The sequence below is a fragment of the Barbatula barbatula genome (assembly GCF_947034865.1).
Source record: "Barbatula barbatula genome assembly, chromosome: 19".
Taxonomy (NCBI): Eukaryota; Metazoa; Chordata; class Actinopteri; order Cypriniformes; family Nemacheilidae; genus Barbatula; species Barbatula barbatula.
Window position 1 is genome coordinate 4520302 of NC_136782.1, and position 19422 is coordinate 4539723.

The following is a 19422-nucleotide window of genomic DNA, read 5'->3' on the forward strand; positions in this document are numbered from 1 at the left end:
ATATTAACAAGATGCACCACTGCCATTACAATGAATGGAGATGGAATGCAACGCTCAATATGGCCGCTCCTGCAATGGTCCAGCCTTCCAGCAAAAACAAGCCAACCTTCAATCGGCAAACACTGCCGATTTTCTGGGGCGTGGTTCTCTTGAGGCGCTTGTCACCCTGTGCGCATGGGCAGTAACGGAAGCGACTTTGAAAAAGAAGAAAAAGAAAAGAAAAAATGTTATGGCACAGTTCATGTAAGTTTTAAAGGCTTTTCCTAAATGTCGTTTTATTGGGATTTTAGCCAGCGATTGTAGAAATACCAGTAGGCCTTATCCCCATTCACATCTTGCTTGAATTACGTAATAACTAGGGATGCACCGATACCGATACCAGTATCGGTCCCGATACCAAGCTCATGTACTCGTACTCGTAAAAATTCCCCGATACCAAAGACCGATTCCTCACGTGACGTAATTGACAGAACGTTCCAGTTCACACAGAGACACCTGCCGTAGCAGACACAATGTCATAGAGTGTTCACACCTAAATCGCGCTATTCGTGTGTAGTTGGACGCTTGAACATTTTGAGTTTACTCGCTTCATTCGCACGTGGAATTCGCTTCAATCGCGAGTGAAATTCACGTCATGGGAGGGGCTTCTGGCAGGCGGCTCCAGTCTTGTTGCGAAATGGCGGACATGGATGTTGTTGAGCAGGTAGCTGCGCATAATGTGCTATGGAAGGCTGAAGATAGACGTAGACTCGTTCGGCGCCGTGTCTGGGTCCATCAGATCCTTCAGAGGCGCAGTCCTTCATTGTTGTTTCAGATTTCTGCCTCCGCTCGCTATGTCATAATCGCGTCCCTACTAAAGCAAGCTCCTGATTGGTTAACGCGGCGAAAATGTTCGCCAAAGTTCCAATTTTTTAACTTGCGCGAATAACGCGAACGCTAAAAAATTCGCGCCGCCTCATTCGCGTGAATCGCACCGCAAGTAGGTCTATCGCGTCTTTGCATTGACTTAACATGTAAATCACTCTCTCTTAACACTTCATTCGCACTTAGCAGTGTGGAAATATTTCAAGATAAATGATGACGACCCACGCATGGCAATCTGCATGCTATGTCCTTGGTTTTGCCCTTTGGAGGTAATTGGACACTGTGAATTTTGGCTTTGAAAATTTTTGATAAGCACATACGATTGATTTATTTTTTCATAATATGAGTTGAAGTTGTTAAAAATAAAGATGCTGATATGTTCATTAGTCTCATTGTATTGTTCTTAGACAATTGCCACAAACAAACAAAAAACTAGCATCGGTGTCGGTATCGCTATCGGCGAGTAGCAGGAAAAAAATTTCGGTATCGTACTCGATCCTTAAAAAGTGGTATCGGTGCATCCCTAGTAATGACTGGTTGCAAACATGGCTGCCGAGCGGCACGACGTTGGTTACAGCTTTAATGTGGCCAAGACCAAAATCAGTTTGAACTACAGAGGCAAACCTAAAATTCAATTCCACGTTCAGACTTTTGTGAATCGAAGTGATGAAAGAGTAAACAGTCTTTCCATGATAAGGTCATGTGACATCCCACATACCAAGAATGCCGAGACTGAAGAAGAAAGAGGAACGTGTTAAAGATCATTATTACTGAAGATCTTGACATCTGCACTTCTCAAACATGTCTAGATGACAGAATTCAAACTAGATGTGTGAAGAAAATGTGTGTGGTGCTTTGTGGATTTTTCTGGTGGTCTTTTGCCCCCCTTTCGAACACCCCACCTAATCGCTTGGTTTGAAACCTCATTCATGGGTCTACGACAAAAGCTGCGGGACAAGTAGCGAGCTGAAATATTGCTCGAAATTTGCACAATAACAATACTGATGCTTTTTCAAAGCACCAGCAATAAACCACATGTGCGTGTAACATTTGATCTAATCTGTCTTGATCAAGTCAGAACCGATCTAACTTTAAATCTACGTTTGCTCATTAAGTATGTTAATATTAATATGTCCTTGTTTAAATATATATTTACCCCTACGCAAATGCCATGCTAAGTCAAAATCATTCATTCAATCATTCAATGCAACAGAATGTGACAAAAAACATGATAAAACAAAAGTGGAAGGAAACGGATCAAAAATAGATGTCTGAATTCACACTTATAGAGAAATCTGGAGTAAAAGGTTTCGGAAAGCAAAAGGGTCTCATGTGGCTCAGAAAAACAACCTACTACCGCATGTCATATCTCGAAGAAAGAGGAAGCATGCACTTTATGTCTCTCTCTACATCATGCAAGGTTCATAAATATCAGCACAAGCTTTAGTCATTCCCACGCAAGTGATAATGTATCCAGTAGCAGTGTGAACAGCACACAGTTATGTGTGAATGAACAAAATCCACCGTAGTCACTGACTACAGCTGTCCTACCCTATAATGGAGTATCTTAATATTTGCTATATAATATATATATACATACATATTAGTGCTTCAATTAAATATAAAAAATCTAATCATTTACTTTTTATAATTTACTTCATACAGATTTATGACTTTATTTCTTCAGTCGATGACAAACAAATAATTTTACACTTAAATGACATGTTATTTTATACAGTGTTCAACATGGTGAAATTCCAAATATGGTAACACATCGATAACTTTAAATCTTGTTTGTCAAGATGTTGCAATATTTGAATCTAGCATTGGGATTTGTTTATATTTTAATTTAGCTAAATAAGTACAAATATTATCTCTTTTCTCTCGCAAACATTTCTATTTTTCTACAGAAGACATTTATTAACCCACTGAAGATATTTGGTTTACTTTGATGATGGATGGATGTGCTTTTAGGAGCCATTTTGAGTCCAAGGTAAGATAACATGACATCATTTTTCTATAAAATAATTTGTTTGTGTTCAACACTTGGGATGGCATGAGAGTGAGTTCATTATGAGCGAATTTTAGTTTTTGGATACATTTTTGTGTTTAGGTGACATCAGTTTATGACACTGGAAACATGGTAAAATAAACTCCACACAGTCTCCAAGTGTATATGTTGGTCTGAGATGGCTCACTGTTTACATACAGTCCTAACCTGACGTTGTGCACATGCCGTTTCACAGACCACCCCTCTCCCCCACTCAGGCATGCTTTATGGCACATGCATACTCAAGCTGGACCATTTCCTAAAGATCTGGGGCCCCCCCAGAATCTGTCCAATAAACAGTATGCCAAAATGAAGATTCCTGTCTTTCTTAAAGGAACAGTTCATCACCGTAATTTAATCGGCCTTTGTTTTTCCAAGTCTGTAATACCGATCACTTCCATTGTGTGGACACAAAACCACTGAGACGTTTCTCAAAATCTTTTGTATTTTAAAGAAAGATTTTGAATAACATATCGGTGAATAAATGATGACAGATATTTGGGGTGCACCATTTCTTTACTGGCAGGTTTTTTTATATGGGAAAAGCTCTACACCCTCATCCTGGTAAAGTTCCTCTCCTGACCCACGTACGTAGATGGAGATAGGAAGCAGAAAGGAAGTTAAACATTGTCATTACCTTCAGAAGTAATCTTAGGCAGATGCCTGAGAGTCCCATTGCAATTTGCATTAAACCTTTGGTCCCAAATAGTCAAAACAGTGATGTTTTGAGGGTCACCAGCTGTGCTACGTTCCAAGTGTAGATAAAGCCCCCCCCCCCAACACACACGCATGCTCTGGATTCAAAAGACCTCACAAGGATATCAATAACGCACAGCGATAGCAGATATCAGCTCGTGTCCAACAAACCACTTGACTGGTGGAAACTACTTAGGCTTGAAACAACTATTTTTTACAATTGAGAGAACACAAACACTTTTTATTATATGTACTTAAACACATCAAGTATGTGTTGCATTTTCAATGCCAGCACAAGGAGTAGGCTTTAGCGTAAATGTCTTCTTCTATAGTTGTTTGTTGCTTTTAGGTCAACTGATCTCATGGCAGAGCATGTTAAGTTAAAACTCATAAGACGGTACATCACAATCTCATGACAACTCTTTTACAAGGTGTTACAATTACTTATCAGTGCACATCCTTATTTTTTTAATGGCTTTGCACTTGTAATCTTTATTCTAAAACATGAACCTCCTCCCCCTCTCGAAACGACCTTTCATCACTTCTGATCAAGAGGAATGGGGCTAGGCTGGGGCTGCAATGACTGACAGATTGCAAACTGGCGTTTAAATCTTTCACCTTTTAACGATCCAATCAGTTGTCAGTTTATGAAATCAAGTGCCGCCCTACAGTCGTTTCACTCAGGTATAGGTCAAAATACAGAAAAAAAGAAAATAGCTACTTCCGCTTAATGCCGACTTTAAAAGATAATACAAATAAGTATTTAATTTTTTGTTATAATAGTCAGCTGGATATTTTTGGGGGACTCCCAAAATAAATCAAAGCCCCCCCAGACCCAGCCCTGACCTGATTAATAACACAGCACCGACATTTGACAGTTTGTCTATGTAGTACATCACTTCTCCACTGTTTGGCATACTTGCGCAGAGTATGCATCTGACCTTAAAAGACAGCCGTGTGCTGTCAATTTAGAACAAGCAAACAAAATAAAGAATGACTGCATCAACTTTCAGAAAGAAGATCGAACTGCTCTAGGAAAAAGGCGGACGTGGGTTGGGGAAAAGGAAGCAAGAAGGAAAGAATAAAAAAAACCAATTAAGCTGATTAGGATCTTATACTTGATGAGGCAAACTACAATTGTAACATCTTGCATTCATCGGGTCAATAGTCTCCACGAGGTGCAAAGCTCTAGCAAACATTATTCAGTGTTTAAACAGCATTCAAGCCCTGATGATCAAAAGACGCGTGCGTCACTTCTGAATGAAGCAATTGGGTGCTGATCGCTGGATCCAATCAGACTTCTTCACTCGACACCCACTCGTATTCGAAAATGGAGTTCAAACTGCAAAGCTGCCATTGATTGGACGCCGCGATTCATTCATAAAGCCACAGATGAGAGCGCTGAGTGACAGCAAAGCATTCTGGCTCATCAGAATTCTTTGTGTCACTTCCTCTGCACTCTGCCATCTGTGCTGTTTTGTGTTTGAAAGCCGAACTGGAGTCAGGAGGGCACACTTCAGCTGGGTTTGGGTTTCAAAGCGTAACGCATCTCTGATGGGGACGAGATGGATGGGTGTGCAGCAAATGTCTCTCAAAATTTTGTTTCCATTCTATGGGTTCAGTTGCTGAGAAACGCAGATTTTGTGATCTTTGTTGCCTGTATGTTTTATTAGTTAACTAACTCGCGACCCAGCTGTTGGGTGAAGGGGGAGCATTTAAGGAAAAAACGGTAACAGTAGGCCACATCCTCAGACACACAAAGGAACCGGCTGACCTGTAGACGTTGGTTTAAACCGCATGTTGTGCAGTGGGTGATGTTGCAATCAAGCACACCTTTGATGCATGTTTCACACACATTAAGCATTTTTCAAACAATGCAAGTTTATTTGAGAGCTTTACCATTTTGAGTACCATATAAAAAGATAACGTGCCAGCATTTTATTGTAACATGTCATTCAAATCCTATCTATGAATTACTCATCCTCTAGTTGTTCCAAATCTGTATACATTTCGTTGTTCTATTGAACACAGAGAAACTTATTCGGAAATGTATTAGCCAATCACTTCTATGGCCCCTTTGACTACCATAGTAGGAAAGAATAAGATTATTATATATTTTGTACTGTTGAACACAAAAGAATCTAGGAAAGCAAACAGTTTTGTGGCACTTTTGACTACCGTTGTAATAAGAACTGACATGCTTTTAAATATCTTCGACAGAACACATTCCTACAGTTATGGAAGAACTTGAGGGTGTGTAATTCAGGGATGCCAGATCTGCGTAACAAAATCAGCACAATGTCCTATCAAACAAAGCCCCCAAGACTAGACCTTTGGCCCCAGCACAAATACCAGAAACCAAAACTTGACAACCCCATACCTAAAAGTATGGAAATTATGGCGTGACAGCTTTTACCAGTTGGTGCATGTGGTGTTTAGTATGTTGAGGATGTTTAGCATGAGCCATCTGAAGAACTTCACACCTCATTTTGGCTGTTCTCAAAATACGGATAAACATAACTGAAATTCCATCCTGTTACAGCATTACAGTCAACAAGAATGATTAAGCCGTCCATCAAGAAAGTGTGAACTGATGTACACACAGAGAAATGCAACAGGCCTCCTCTGCATTTCACCGGCGGGTGATAATGATTTAACAGAAGCTGTGAAGAGGATCACACAGTGCTTTGTTTTTACACCCAGACACATTAACGCATCAACAGTCCGAGACAAAGAACAATGTGAACTTTTTTAAAGGTGCTCAAAATCACAGTGTTCTTGACAGATGTGATTAAGATGATGTGCACCTACATGAGACTGACGAAAAAGATTAATGACAGATTCTTTTTACAAACACTTTTAAATGTGAATATTTTCCTAGCAATGTTTACACTCTTTCGAAAGCTTCATCACGCTTTAGTCATTTGCTTGGGGGTGAGTATTTTACGCCGTCTTGTGATAAATAACTGCGGCTTTGTCTTGAAGCAGCGTCTAAAGTAGACATGGAGTAAAGCTGACTTAGCTCCTCTTCCATCATGACCAAGCAGCATGAGAGACTTTTAATCAAAGCATGGCCCTCTTTATCATGTGACCCCTGTCATCTGCCGCACACACGTGGCGCTCGTCTAATCACACACGTCATTCTTAATATGATGACATCACCTGTAACAGTGCCCTCGACTGTCAAAACAGACAAATGCTTTAATGATCAGTTTCCATAAAAAGACCCACGGTAATGATGGCTCATAATCTCAGAGAGTCATCGACTAATAGATCTTGACAAATCTCTTGAGGACTGGTGTGCTGGGACACAGAGAACATTGGGGATTTGTATGACTAAGCCAATTTTTCCGGGACGTGAAGGGAAGGTCATGAGGGTCGTTTTAGCAATCAGTCGATAGAGCTGGGAAGAACAGCTTGAAATTGAAATCTCAGTATATTTTCGCTTTTAAACATTTGTAAAAAAATCTAATTACAGAAACAGACTGTAAATATACATGTAAGGCATGTGCATGAAAAACATGTTTGAACTTTTGAAAACATTTCTGAGTGATGAATGAATCGTTGAATCAGTTTGTTCGACTGCTTGAAACTGAACTGATTTTCAGAAATGATTCAGACTGTAGAAGCACGTTTACATTTATTTATTTGGCTTTTATCCAAAGCGACTTACAAGTAGAAGAGCATATAAACATTTTGTCAAGACGCTAAACAGTATCGTTAGTTTACAAGGCCATGCTCATAGGAGGATTAAAGCTGAGGTAACCAAGAGAGAATCAACAACAATTTTTTTTAGACACAAGACATAGACAGTTATTGGTTAGTCCAATAAATGCGGAACATGTATGTATATATAAAATTAGCATATATGTTCATTTTTGCTACAGAGGTTAGGTTAGCTATTATGATACTTCATCAGTCCAATATAAGTTATATTGCATTTAAATAAGCATTAAAGTCCCAGTGAAATAAAAAAAAATCATGAAATATTGCAGCGTTTATTGTAAATTGTTTATCAATGTGGGTCATTCTTTTTTTTTAATTTGTGTGCCCTCATAATCTTTAGTTAAAATCTGAAAATGCACTCGCTGTAATGACTATCCATCGTAAAAGATCTGTGTAAGAAGGCTTGGGCGGAGCATCAGTTAACTCCCCCTCCTTCAACTGTCAGGCTGCTGCCAGTGCCATTTAAAAATAAATGCAACACCTCTTTTTATACATCCAATCAAGTCGCAGAGAAAGATGAAAGCCACGCCCGCTATTTTTCTCATTACAAGTTCCATTTCACCTGGAAATGCGTCAAGATACGGAAGTAAAAATTATCGCAATTTCTGTTTCACCGGAACTTTAACATATTCAGCCACAGAAAACAATTGTTTCAACGATGTTCAAATAATTTTTCTGGTTTTCTAAATTCACTATATATCTTGTTATGTGTATGTAAAATTAAAAATTTTCTTTCATTCTGTGAACTACTGACAATATTTCGCCCAATTTTCAAGTAAAAATATTGTTTCTATTTGCAGAAAATGAAAACTAGAGAAACAGCTGAAAATAACAGAAAATGTTTTTCTGTATTTTTTCAGATCATTTTAAATTAACAAAGTTAATATTCACATTTGAGCAAAAAACTGAAAAGTTTATACATGTATTTAGGGAAAGATCAAAAAATTTAATTATTCATTTGATTGAATTAACATTTAAAATGGTCTCTTAAATCATTGTGGATTATTAGTTGTCACAAAGTCTTGTGCTGTCACACTACAACACTTTAAAACGCTTGTCTTGAGTGAGAATGTGAGCAAAACAATAGATTTCATAATTGTATTTCCCAAAATACCATTCATTTAACATAAAATTCGTTTTAGCATTAAATATAGTTACAAAAGTTACTTGACACAAAATCGGTCAGCATACTTTGAGAATTTGTAGAGGGAACAGTGTGTGCACATTAAACTTAATGAGCGTCACCCAGTTGTGAATTAGCTTATAACACAAGCACCAATGGTGGTTTTAAATAACATCAGGGCTTATGTGAGTACAGATTCAAACCTTTTCAAGCCTTTTCCAATTGTCGGGAAGACAATACAAACGTAACCGTGAACTGTGTTTCCTTTTATGAAAGTCAAATATATAAACAATATATTTATGGCCAGTGTCTATTCTTTAAATTTGTGACACTCAATAAAGTCACAGGATCACTATCAATGGGATTTGATTTCCTGTGTTGAAAACAGACACTTTGTTTCATCGCTTTGAAAAACAGCAGAGTTGAAAAAAGTCACATGAAACCCCAAACATCCCACTCATTTCCCCTCCTCATGAGAGCCAGTGCTGAACATTTCCTGAAGGTGCCATCCACAGGAAGTCTGGAACATGCTACTGCTGCCGCCGAGCGTTCAGCTCATAACACAAACAGGTAGATACACAGGACATGCAGAAGGCAAGGGTTATTTACTATTTTAAGATGGTCATTGTAATATCCTGCCCAAAAAAGAGGTCAAGAAATTGTTTCAAATAAGAGAACTATGTAAGGAAGACCGCTGTGGTGATAAGTGATGTCATTTCTAACTCATCTCTCTATAAAATAAGAAAATGAGGAGACAGCAATCACTGATTACATCTATATTGTGAATTAGATAAATTCTATTAGATTTAATTTTTTTAAGATTTTCTATTAACCAATTAAAAGTACGAAAAAACGTGACACAACATCATCATTGCCTACATTAAAGGGCGTTCTGAGTGGTTGCTAGGCAATTCTGGCTGGTTGTTAGGGCCTTATCAGGTGGTTACTAGGGTAATCTAGTACCATAGGTGGTTGCTAGGGTGTTCTGTGTGTTTGTTAGGGCATTGGGAGGTTGCAAGAGTGCTCTGTGTGATTGATGGAACATTAACAGGTGGTTGCTAGGGTGTTTTGCATGGTTGCTACAACTAGGGCATCACTAGGTGGTTGTTAGAATGTTCTGAGTGGTTGTTAGGACATTACTAGGACGTGGCTAAAGTGTTCTGGGTGCTTGTTAGAACATTATGGGGTAGTTCCTATGGTGTTCTGCATGGTTGATAGGGCATCACAAGGTGGTTGCTAGGGTGTTCTGCATGGATGTTGGGGCATTATTAGGTGTTTTCTGGGTGGTTGTTAGGTGATTGTTTACTAGCCAAGGTCTAAAAAGCCAGCACAAGTCTAATATCCTGGTTCTGGTTACATACTGATCTTAAACATATATGGTAAGATGTTTGTTTATAAGCAAGCACTACAATTACAAAACCACAAAGCATAGAATACCAATCAAAAATGCATACATCCAAGTATGCAACAGACACTGTAACTGTATGTGTCTGAACTGAGAACTTTAAAAACATACAGCTGTCTGCAATTTGGGTATTGAGAACAAATCAGATGTCACATGATGTGGAACAAGGAGAATGTGCCGGTCTGTCTGTCAGAGCAGGAACTGGGAGGTGCTGTTGCTGACCTCCGATGGTAAGACCTCCCAGCACCCTACAGCCAAACACAAGCACAGACGACAACTGTGTGTGTGTCTGCTCTGGAAACATGCACACATACAAACACTACAACAGGCCAATACACACGCACACCGAGCGTACAAGTTCAAGACTACCAGTTCAGATTAGGAAGAGAACATGCAGCAGTCACCTTCTCCCGATATGATCATGCAAGAATGTAGCGATGGATTATGCAAACAGATGTTTGGGAGGTGAGGTCAGATCAGAACCAGGAGAATGGGTGGTACCAACTACTGCTATTGCTGCCGAATACTCACGTTACACACACAAACGCACACAGTGGAGATACTTTGACTACTCCTGCAAAGAAACACACAGAAACTTTTTGAAAGCGTAATAGGATCAAGATTTGAATGACAATGGTCACAGAGGAAGCCAATGGCGGTTGTAGGAAAGGGAAGTGAGAAGTAGGGGTCGGAAATGCCAGGATTGTCTGTCCATTTCCGAAATGTGGTTTTATTGCGTTCTAAAGTGACAGGTTTTGTTGAGGCTTCAAAGGTTACACAGGAAAATGACCAAATCTTACAGATGGAATTAGACAACGTGACTTAAAGCATTAGGAATATGTCCAAGATGAGAGGCCATCAAGCTTATTTTATCATGTTGTAATAAAGGGGTTGGTACCCAAAATTATTTCTCTGTTCCGGTAAATGACAAAACATTAGTCCAATGAATGACAATGGTTTTAATATTTGATCATAAGGTATTTTTGTATTCGAACAACATCTATACTTTTACTCATACAATGATATCTACTGAAAGAATTGATGTGCTTTTTCAAAGTTAAAAGACCCTGGTGGGTCTTGATATAGGTTACAGCTGTCAAATGGATAAACAAATATAACTAACTAAGAAAGAAACAAACAATGAACTCACAAGGAAAGGAAGAAAGAAAAAAATCTATCAAACAAACAAAAACATTTATAAAGAAAGAGAAAAGAAACAAACATTGAGCAAATAAATAAATAAAGTTTTATAAATAGTGGCAGCATTTGCAATGCTGTCTGTACATCACTTACTAAATGTCACACACATTTCAGTATTTATGTTGTAATACAGTAAAGTAAATAATACAATGTGTGCCACCTAGTAATGCATTGATAAAGCACAGTTTAAACTCGTGTTGTATTCAGAAGCATGTGATGTACAATAACATATCTACAGTTACGCTACAAATGTTTTTGTTTTCATGGGTTGTCTCAAGCATCATCTCTGTGAAATACGTTATTAAGGAACACGATATACAGAACGTTCCATCTGATAAAAAAAGGAAGCAGGGGGTTGATGGGACTGATTGCTGTATATGACTTACTTACTTGCTTTCATGCTTAGCCTCAAGCAACAAATGCTGTTTCTTCACAAACAGAAATATACATTTCGATTAAAATAATCAGTAAAACTACGGTAAATAAAGAAAGCTCTCTCAGAAAGGTCAAAAACAGCTTCAGCACACTTACTACGTCAGTTTTCAACTGTTGTACAGGACTGTAACTGCCCAGAGTGTTTGCCTCGTGTATTTGCATATGATTTACATGACAGGATTGACGTTAGGGATATACCTTCTAAAACGTGTATTTACCTGCACCACTTTAAATACAACTGAATTCGTGCACAGCAAACAAAAGCACAAAAATCGTGCTCTTTAGTCAAGTCAAGTGAAGTCAGAATATTCATTGTTACAAAGCAGCTGTACAAGAAAACATTGACTACAAGTCAAAAACAAAGGGCAACATCTTTACTACTCAGATTATAATTATTACCTAAATGTTTCATTTTGAAAAGAAGGGACTTAAGTACTAAATAACAAAATACAATGTTAACGTTTCTCAAACAGGCGTGACGCGATGAAGTAACAAGTGACTGTTTTTGTCCTAATCAGCCGCCGTCAACCATCAAGAGCTCCGCCCACTGTTAAATCTGATCGGTCCAAAGCGATGCTCTATGTAACTGTACATTAAACATGAAATATGTTACGAGATTGTGCGACGGTAGTACGTCACAGAGCAAACTGATTGTTGCTGGAACCAAGGCAGTGTTGTGTCTGGTTCAGACAAGATGTGCAAATCAATCCCGGCTTTAAATCCTGACATCATTTAGTTCTTAGGTTTGTTTTGGTATGACTTGAGCTATCCATAGGCCTACAGTCAACTGGAAAGCCTGTTTAACTCTTTATGAATGCAAAACAAATGTAGAAAAAGAAGACAAAAACAAAATATCAACTATAAACCCGCCCAAACTCAAACCTTTCACTGGGTGGAAAACACCTTCCCAAAGGAAACTAATGCTGAAATCAACAGCTGCCTAAAATATCTCTCTACATTAGGATGTCAGTAATGTCAGATGACACAATTCAGACACTAAATAGCCATCATTGTCCAACACCAGCCTGGTTAAGTGAAAGGAATTTTTAGATGGGACGATTAGTCCTCTGAACACAGGCTTTGCCTGTCCTGTCTATTCAATTCAAGAACATCTGCTGAATGTCCAACTACCTCACCTTCGCAATTCCTTCAGCAAATATAAATTAAACTACAATAAGGTAAAACTACTATAGTATACTAGTATTTGATAAGTTGTAGTAAATACTGTAGTATACAGTACTATTGTATTTACAAGAGATGTACCGATATATCAGCCAGTAATTGGTATCGGTCAATTAAAGCAATTTCACAGTATCGTCCGATAGTTGAAAAACAGCCGATTATCAGGGCCGATATATTCTGTCAATCAAAAGAGGACAGAACACTGCAATGGATTTGTGCTCGGTACATAGAAAATGTTAAGAAACATCACCAGTTGGATGTTTAATATTAATAGTCATTCCATGAATGAATAACAATTAGAAAGAATTGGTATTGGCAGATATCACTATCAATAATTGGTTATCGGTACCGGTGGAGAAATGTAGTATTGGTGCATCTCTAGTATTTACTGAGTAATGATCAAAAATACTCTAGGCATTTTACTAGAAAGAAAGTTTTACTAGACTTTCCTATAATGAACACCATAGGAACAGTTTTGTGTGAAGTACCGATAAAAATATGGGACACTATTGATAATCTTCATCTGAAAGTCGGTCACGCCCCGTCCAGTGATGCTCGGTTCCTCCCAAAAATCAGGTATCTCTGAGGTCTTTGAAAACTTTATTCGTCCTATGGTTATTATTGGCTCCTTCAACAAAATGTTAAATGCTTTCTCATTTGTAAGCTGCTTTGGATAAAAGCTGTTCTATATCAATAAATGCAAATGTTGAAAACAGCGCTTACATCGCATGGCCTACTTTCATGAAACATCTATGGTTCTTTGTGTGCTAGACTGGTCACCATAAACTGTTGCTGTATGGGTTCTACATGTGTTACTTTTGTGTTACTCAGAACAACATTAGGCAGTCCAGACAACAGAAGTGTCATATTAGGATGAACTACCCCTTTAATACGGGGCTATTTTTTAATATAAGGAGTACTGACCTTCTGCTTAAAGGTAAACATGTCTGTTTTTCCTCCTCTCAGCCCCAGCTGCCCACTTATTTTGACATGAGCAGTTCCTGTGGAGCCCTACATAAGACAGGGCTGCTTTATGTGGAAGACAATGAGGAAATGACCTAGCATGTGTGAAGCTGAGGACACACAGATACGGGCTCTCCCAAAGAAAACCATGGAGAAGGCGAGAGGGAGAGAGAGATGACATCATGGCAAAGTTAGGTAGGAGGATGGAGAGTCGGTTAACGCAACACTGTAGATAAACATGAGACAGCTGTATTTATGAGATCTGAAATCAGGGCGGGGTGCATTATCTGGTCCGGCAAACATTATAGTCCCCAAACAAGCAGGATGTGTGGATTTATAGGTCCAACGTGGTCTCCAGTGAACAACAATGCTGCAACCGGCTTCAACAAACCGATATCAAATGAAAGCCAATCAGTAAACAGTTTCTGCCATTTTAGTAGGAACAGTTGTGTAGCCAGCTGTCCAAAACAGAATTAGGAGACAGACGGTGTCTCCGCGGTATCTGTAAACCCCATTGTGCACAACTTCATCACTTCCAATTAAATCCAGATTACTATGCTTCAATAATCTCATGAAAAAGCAGGCATTATTAGTGCTCATGTTGAATGTAAGAGTTGTGTTTGCAATGATGGAGATGTTAAGGCGTTCTCTAACAGTACATATAGGCAGGAAAACAAGGCACGATGCTGGGGTAACATAGGTCGCACCTGCTAGGATGGACACTAATAAAGTAATGACAGACGCATACTGCCTATCAGCCAAAACAAACAATGTGACCATATACAACTAAATATGTCACTATTGACACCAAACGACGCCATTAAATATGGAAATAAGTAGTAAAATGTCCGTTTGAATTTGAACAACAAAAGCACGTTTTGATAAGAAATGTTTGCGTAATTGTTTACAGCATGAAACTCCGCTCATATTGTTATTAAAAAAATAGTGCATGTGTTTCTCGTTTATAAACTAAAACTCCCCAACACGGACTTTCTTTCAGAGATGAATAGAAAACAATCATACAAACATGGCTTGCTCAAGTTTACAACAGCCTTCTGTATCACGGTTCCAGCGCACTCAACAGTTCTAACACTCACATATCTCCGCAGTTTCTTCTCGGGTGGAGACTTTCTCAGCCAGCCCTGACAGATGATCTCCCCTTCGCTCATTTTACAAAGAGGAAAAGCACACTCGCCGCTGTAAATATCACTCTGAAGTCCTGAAGCGATGCGGGTCCATGTATGTTGAACGCGCGTAACGCTATAATAATGTGGCTGTAAAGCGCGCTTTGCTGCAGCGGTGCGTCATTTAGCGATGATGGGCACAGTGCGCGGAGCGGCTGTGCTCGGTGTCAATACTACAAGAGTCGGGAAACAACCTCAGAGGGACGGAGGACGGGAGATGAGGAGGAGTAAACGCACTGATGTAGGAAGTGCTTTTGGTTGTCTGCTGTTTGTTTTCCCACTCTCACACACACACCACGCCCACTGTGTGTGGGGATGAACAAAGTAACAATGAAACACACGTGGAAGTCACTTCGCCCGCACTGTTCAATTAAACTCTTATATTCATATTTTGAGCTCTGTGTGAACTTTTGGGAAAGTTGCTTATGTACATTTACTTCGGTTTAGAAGTGTACAGAATCATTTGAATAATGAATATAAAGTCTTACATGCGTTGTTTTTAAATTAGCTACAGAGGCACGTTGTGCGCGAGTCACGTATCGGTAATAAAAGCGGCCGTATGCTTTTACAGTGGACTTTATTGATAACATTGAAAATAGCGACATCTGGTGGACATATTAAGTGAATGCAAGACTTCTTATAAGCTACTCTACAGTATACTTCAAAATAAACAGTTTATAGAGACTAAAGTACATGTTGATAATAATAACTATTAACACTATCTTAAATAAAAGTGGCTTTTAAATAGATATTTGCAGACCTAAATTGAGATTATTATATTAGAAATAAGTATATTTAATATATTTTCATTTATTTTATACATAACTATATACAAATTTATCTCTGAGACCAGGGTATTACCACAGGGAGAATTTATTTTGCAGTCAAATTGTTGATATGGTTTCTTTGCATTATAAAAGTTCATTTCACAGTCTTGGTCATAAATATTCAAATATATATAAAACAGACGTTGATAACAGATCAGTCATGTTTTATTTTTAGAAGCCTGTCATCTTTGACTCTCGTCTCCTATACATAATGGAAAGGATTTTTCATAAAAAGCTGTCTCAGTTAGCGATGGCATCAATAACAATAAACATTACAAAGCACATTTGTTTTAATTGAATAAGAGATTCAGAGAGGGCAGGAGTGTGAAAACCTTGCAAATGGAATCACATCTTTGATATTGTGAACTCCCAGAATGCACTGCAGGTACCTCTCAAAGCCCATCCCGAAACCCCCGTGTGGGGTGGAGCCAAACTCTCGCAACTGCTGGTACCTGTCAATCACAGAGATCTTGATTAGTACTTTGATTTAATGAAATGAAAACATGGTCAGAAATCACGAATAGTTCTCATGAACCTACCATGCATAGGTGTCCTCCAATCCAGCCCTGCAAAATATGAGACAATAATAATGATGTAATCGAGCGCAGGTTGAGAATTGATGAAAGAGCTCCACGAGTTCATTTCAATAATGTTTCTCAATGGTATATATTTTATAAGTATATTTAATGTGTGTGTTGTCATTTGTGACAAAGAAACGGAGAAAGGATAGTGCTCATACCGTGCCAGTCGACTCTTTAAAAGTTCAAGCCTTTCTTCTCTCAGTGATCCACCACAAAGCTCCCCGACCCCAGGCACCAAGAGGTCCACGGCGGCTGCCTGTCGAAAAATATCAACACCAAGAATTTACCGAGCAAAAATGTGAAAATGAAAGAGAATTTGTGCTCGTCACTCTGTAATCTTTATCTTTAGAGATATCTTTATCTCAGAAAGCAGCTGGACTATGAAAAACGGATATAAACCGTATAGCTCATTCTCACAGTGTGGCGGGGCTGGTCCTGGTTGTCTCTGGCATAAAAAGGCTTTAAGTCATAGGGATAGTCCACAACAAAGACTGGGATATTTCCACAGTGTTTCACTAGAAACTTCTCATGTTCCGTCTGAAGATCACAGCCCCACTAAAGAAATGAAGCAGAGCGGCAAAAGAAAAACAAGACAGTAAAGACAGGTAAAATCTCTAGTAGTTAAATAAATGGCTCAAGCATTAAATACAGATAAAGATATTGTTTTTCACTTACTTCAGTGCAGAATGTGAAGTTCTGTGAACTGTTGTTCAAAATGTCTATCGCTTCAGTGTATGAAATACTGTGGAAAGCAACGACTGTATTAATGCATTGTTACAAATTAGTACAATTGTTTTTCATATAAAATAAGCATAATTAAAAGTGACCTCACATTTATGTTAATAATAATACGTACACAAATGTTACTTCGATTTTATTTGGGGTTATTATGACTTGTGATTTGATTAACAAAATAAAGATAAAAAGCTGTGTTGAGATGTAGTACATACACATGGAACTTTCTTTTCATCATGAGATCCACTTGGTCCTAAGGACATAAAGAAAAGTTAAACATACATTAGGATAAGATCTTATCATCTCTCTCTTTATAAAGAACTATGGTATTTTTGTCATACTTTGTGTCCTGGTGCAATATATTTGTGATATAATTCCACATCATCAGCACAACGGGACAGCACATGCTCCGTGGTGGCCTTAAACAGGTTCTCCATAACCTGGAATATGGGAAAAATGCTTCCTAATGTTTTTTTTAATTCATATGCTGTAATAGTGCATGTATTTTACTGAGTAGTAAGGAAGCCCTTCATACCCTCATAAGATCTTCTAGTGATTCAGTAAAGGCAATTTCAGCTTCTGCCATGTAAAACTCAGCCAGATGTCTTCTGCTTTGAGAGTTCTCTGCTCTGAATGTAGGACCAAAGGAGTATACCGCTGAAAAAGCCCTGAAAATAGACCAAAATGGTGAGGTGAAATTCAACTTGAAGTGTTATTTTCTAAATAAACACAATAAATCAGTGCATGAGATTAAACGGTAAGAGTGCATCTTTACCCTGCCATCACTTCCAGGTGTAACTGGCCTGATACTGTTAGATAAGCTGGCACAGAGAAGAAATGTTGGTTTGGGTCATCTGAACCGTTTTTAGCACCTGCAGGCTTGAGAAAGAACAAGACAATGAAAGATGTTCTTTAAGCTGAGCTATTTTTACGTACAAATTTGATGTAAAAATGCTTAATGTTTTTTTGGGTACCTCAATTTGGAAGAGTTCACCAGCACCCTCACAGTCATTTGAGGTGATTATTGGTGTGTGTATTTGCACATATCCATTATCCTGGAAGAACATAAAAAAACATCTACAGGACAAGTCTTCACACGTGCAAATACAGATCGCACAGAGCTGTACAGAGTTGACAATAGCATGGATGTGAAATTGCCACCATTTCATATTTTGTGAAACATGGTCATTTATATTCTCGTACCCTGAAAAATGACTGTATGGCAGCTGTCGCTTCACTGCGTATCCTGAGCAGAGAGCTGAAGGCGTTTGTTCGGCATCTGAGGTGGGGAAACTGTCGTATGTAATCCAGAGAATGGCGTTCTTTGATTTTGAAAGGAAAGTCCTAGATCAGACATAACAGATAATTATTGCAAGTGTTGTCACAATTCTTCAGCCTTATAAATAGCCCTCCCATGTTTTTGATTATGTCGAAACTTACAACAGGGTCGCATTCCCCGACCACTTTAATATGTTGAGCTCGTATCTCCACATTCTGTCTCTTGTTAGGACTCCTCTCCAATGTGCCAGTGACATCCACAGCACAGCCAAATGTGAGGTCTCTTGACAAGAAGGGAAAATATATCAAGACACAAACCAACACACGATTCATTTGATCATTTTGTCACCGCTTGACAAGCAGAAATAATCAAAATACTTATTAGTTTATATCATCTGAAAACTTAAATGAACTTGAGACACTTGAGCAGAAAGGCACCTGGTGTTCAGATGTGAGCTGGCAACCACCTGAAGAGGTTGCAATGAACTTCCGTCATTGACATGTAAGAAGAGGTTGTCCTTCTGCGGTCTGACAGACCGAACCCATCCCTGCAGAAGAAGCATGCATGTTAACCACGAATACAAAAGATCACGAACGTTTTATAAAAGAGTTAAAGTGTTGAGAGGACTCACCTGTACTCGAACATCTGACCCTATGTGTGAGCTTTTGAGGATGTCACATATCCTCGTTTGCTTGGAGATCATGCGCCTGCATTGTCGCTGAAACGCTGATGCACCACATCGACAAAATAAAGATGTGGACAAAGCAGGAATCTGAAGTAATGTGACGGGTATCATGAAAGCTGAGAACAGGCACAGAGCTTTACGTTACTCAAGCCAAGCGTCCTGAGCCCGGATGGCTTTCCCGGCGTTCAATGGCAGCGCAGCTTACGTCCAGTTAGGTAACGTTACTTGTGCTGATGTATATTTATAAAAAGCATTCACAGCTGTCTGTCTGTCTGTCTGTCTGTCTGTCTGTCTGTCTGTCTGTCTGTCTGTCTGTCTGTCTGTCTGTCTGTCTGTCTGTCTGTCTGTCTGTCTGTCTGTCTGTCTGTCTGTCTGTCTGTCTGTCTGTCTGTCTGTCTGTCTGTCTCGGTTTCGACATTCACGTTGCTCTCCTGCGCTTCCTGAAACCGGCAAACGTCACGACGCCTACGTAGCCATAAGCAGAATC

At 38.9% G+C, this 19422-nt stretch overlaps 2 protein-coding genes across 2 annotated transcripts in view; both read right to left on the bottom strand.

Moving 5' to 3' along the window:
- gab2 (GRB2-associated binding protein 2) overlaps positions 1–15033 on the bottom strand; it is a 48974-nt gene extending 33941 nt beyond the window's left edge. Inside the window, exon 1 of the mRNA XM_079480719.1 lies at positions 14742–15033. Within this exon, the coding sequence (XP_079336845.1) occupies positions 14742–14813 (72 nt within the window). The 5' untranslated portion in view covers positions 14814–15033. The remainder of the gene's footprint in view (positions 1–14741) is intronic.
- Positions 15034–15687: 654 nt separating this feature from the next.
- On the bottom strand, positions 15688–19422 carry nars2 (asparaginyl-tRNA synthetase 2, mitochondrial). Its single transcript, XM_079482319.1, has 14 exons — positions 18882–19422; positions 18688–18797; positions 18412–18532; positions 18175–18315; positions 17946–18026; positions 17747–17850; positions 17507–17639; positions 17313–17411; positions 17187–17224; positions 16912–16978; positions 16654–16791; positions 16395–16492; positions 16195–16221; positions 15688–16107 (listed from the first exon to the last, which is right to left on the bottom strand). Exons 1-14 carry the CDS (start codon positions 19044–19046, stop codon positions 15963–15965), a joined length of 1467 nt encoding a protein of 488 aa, XP_079338445.1. The 5' UTR covers positions 19047–19422; the 3' UTR covers positions 15688–15962.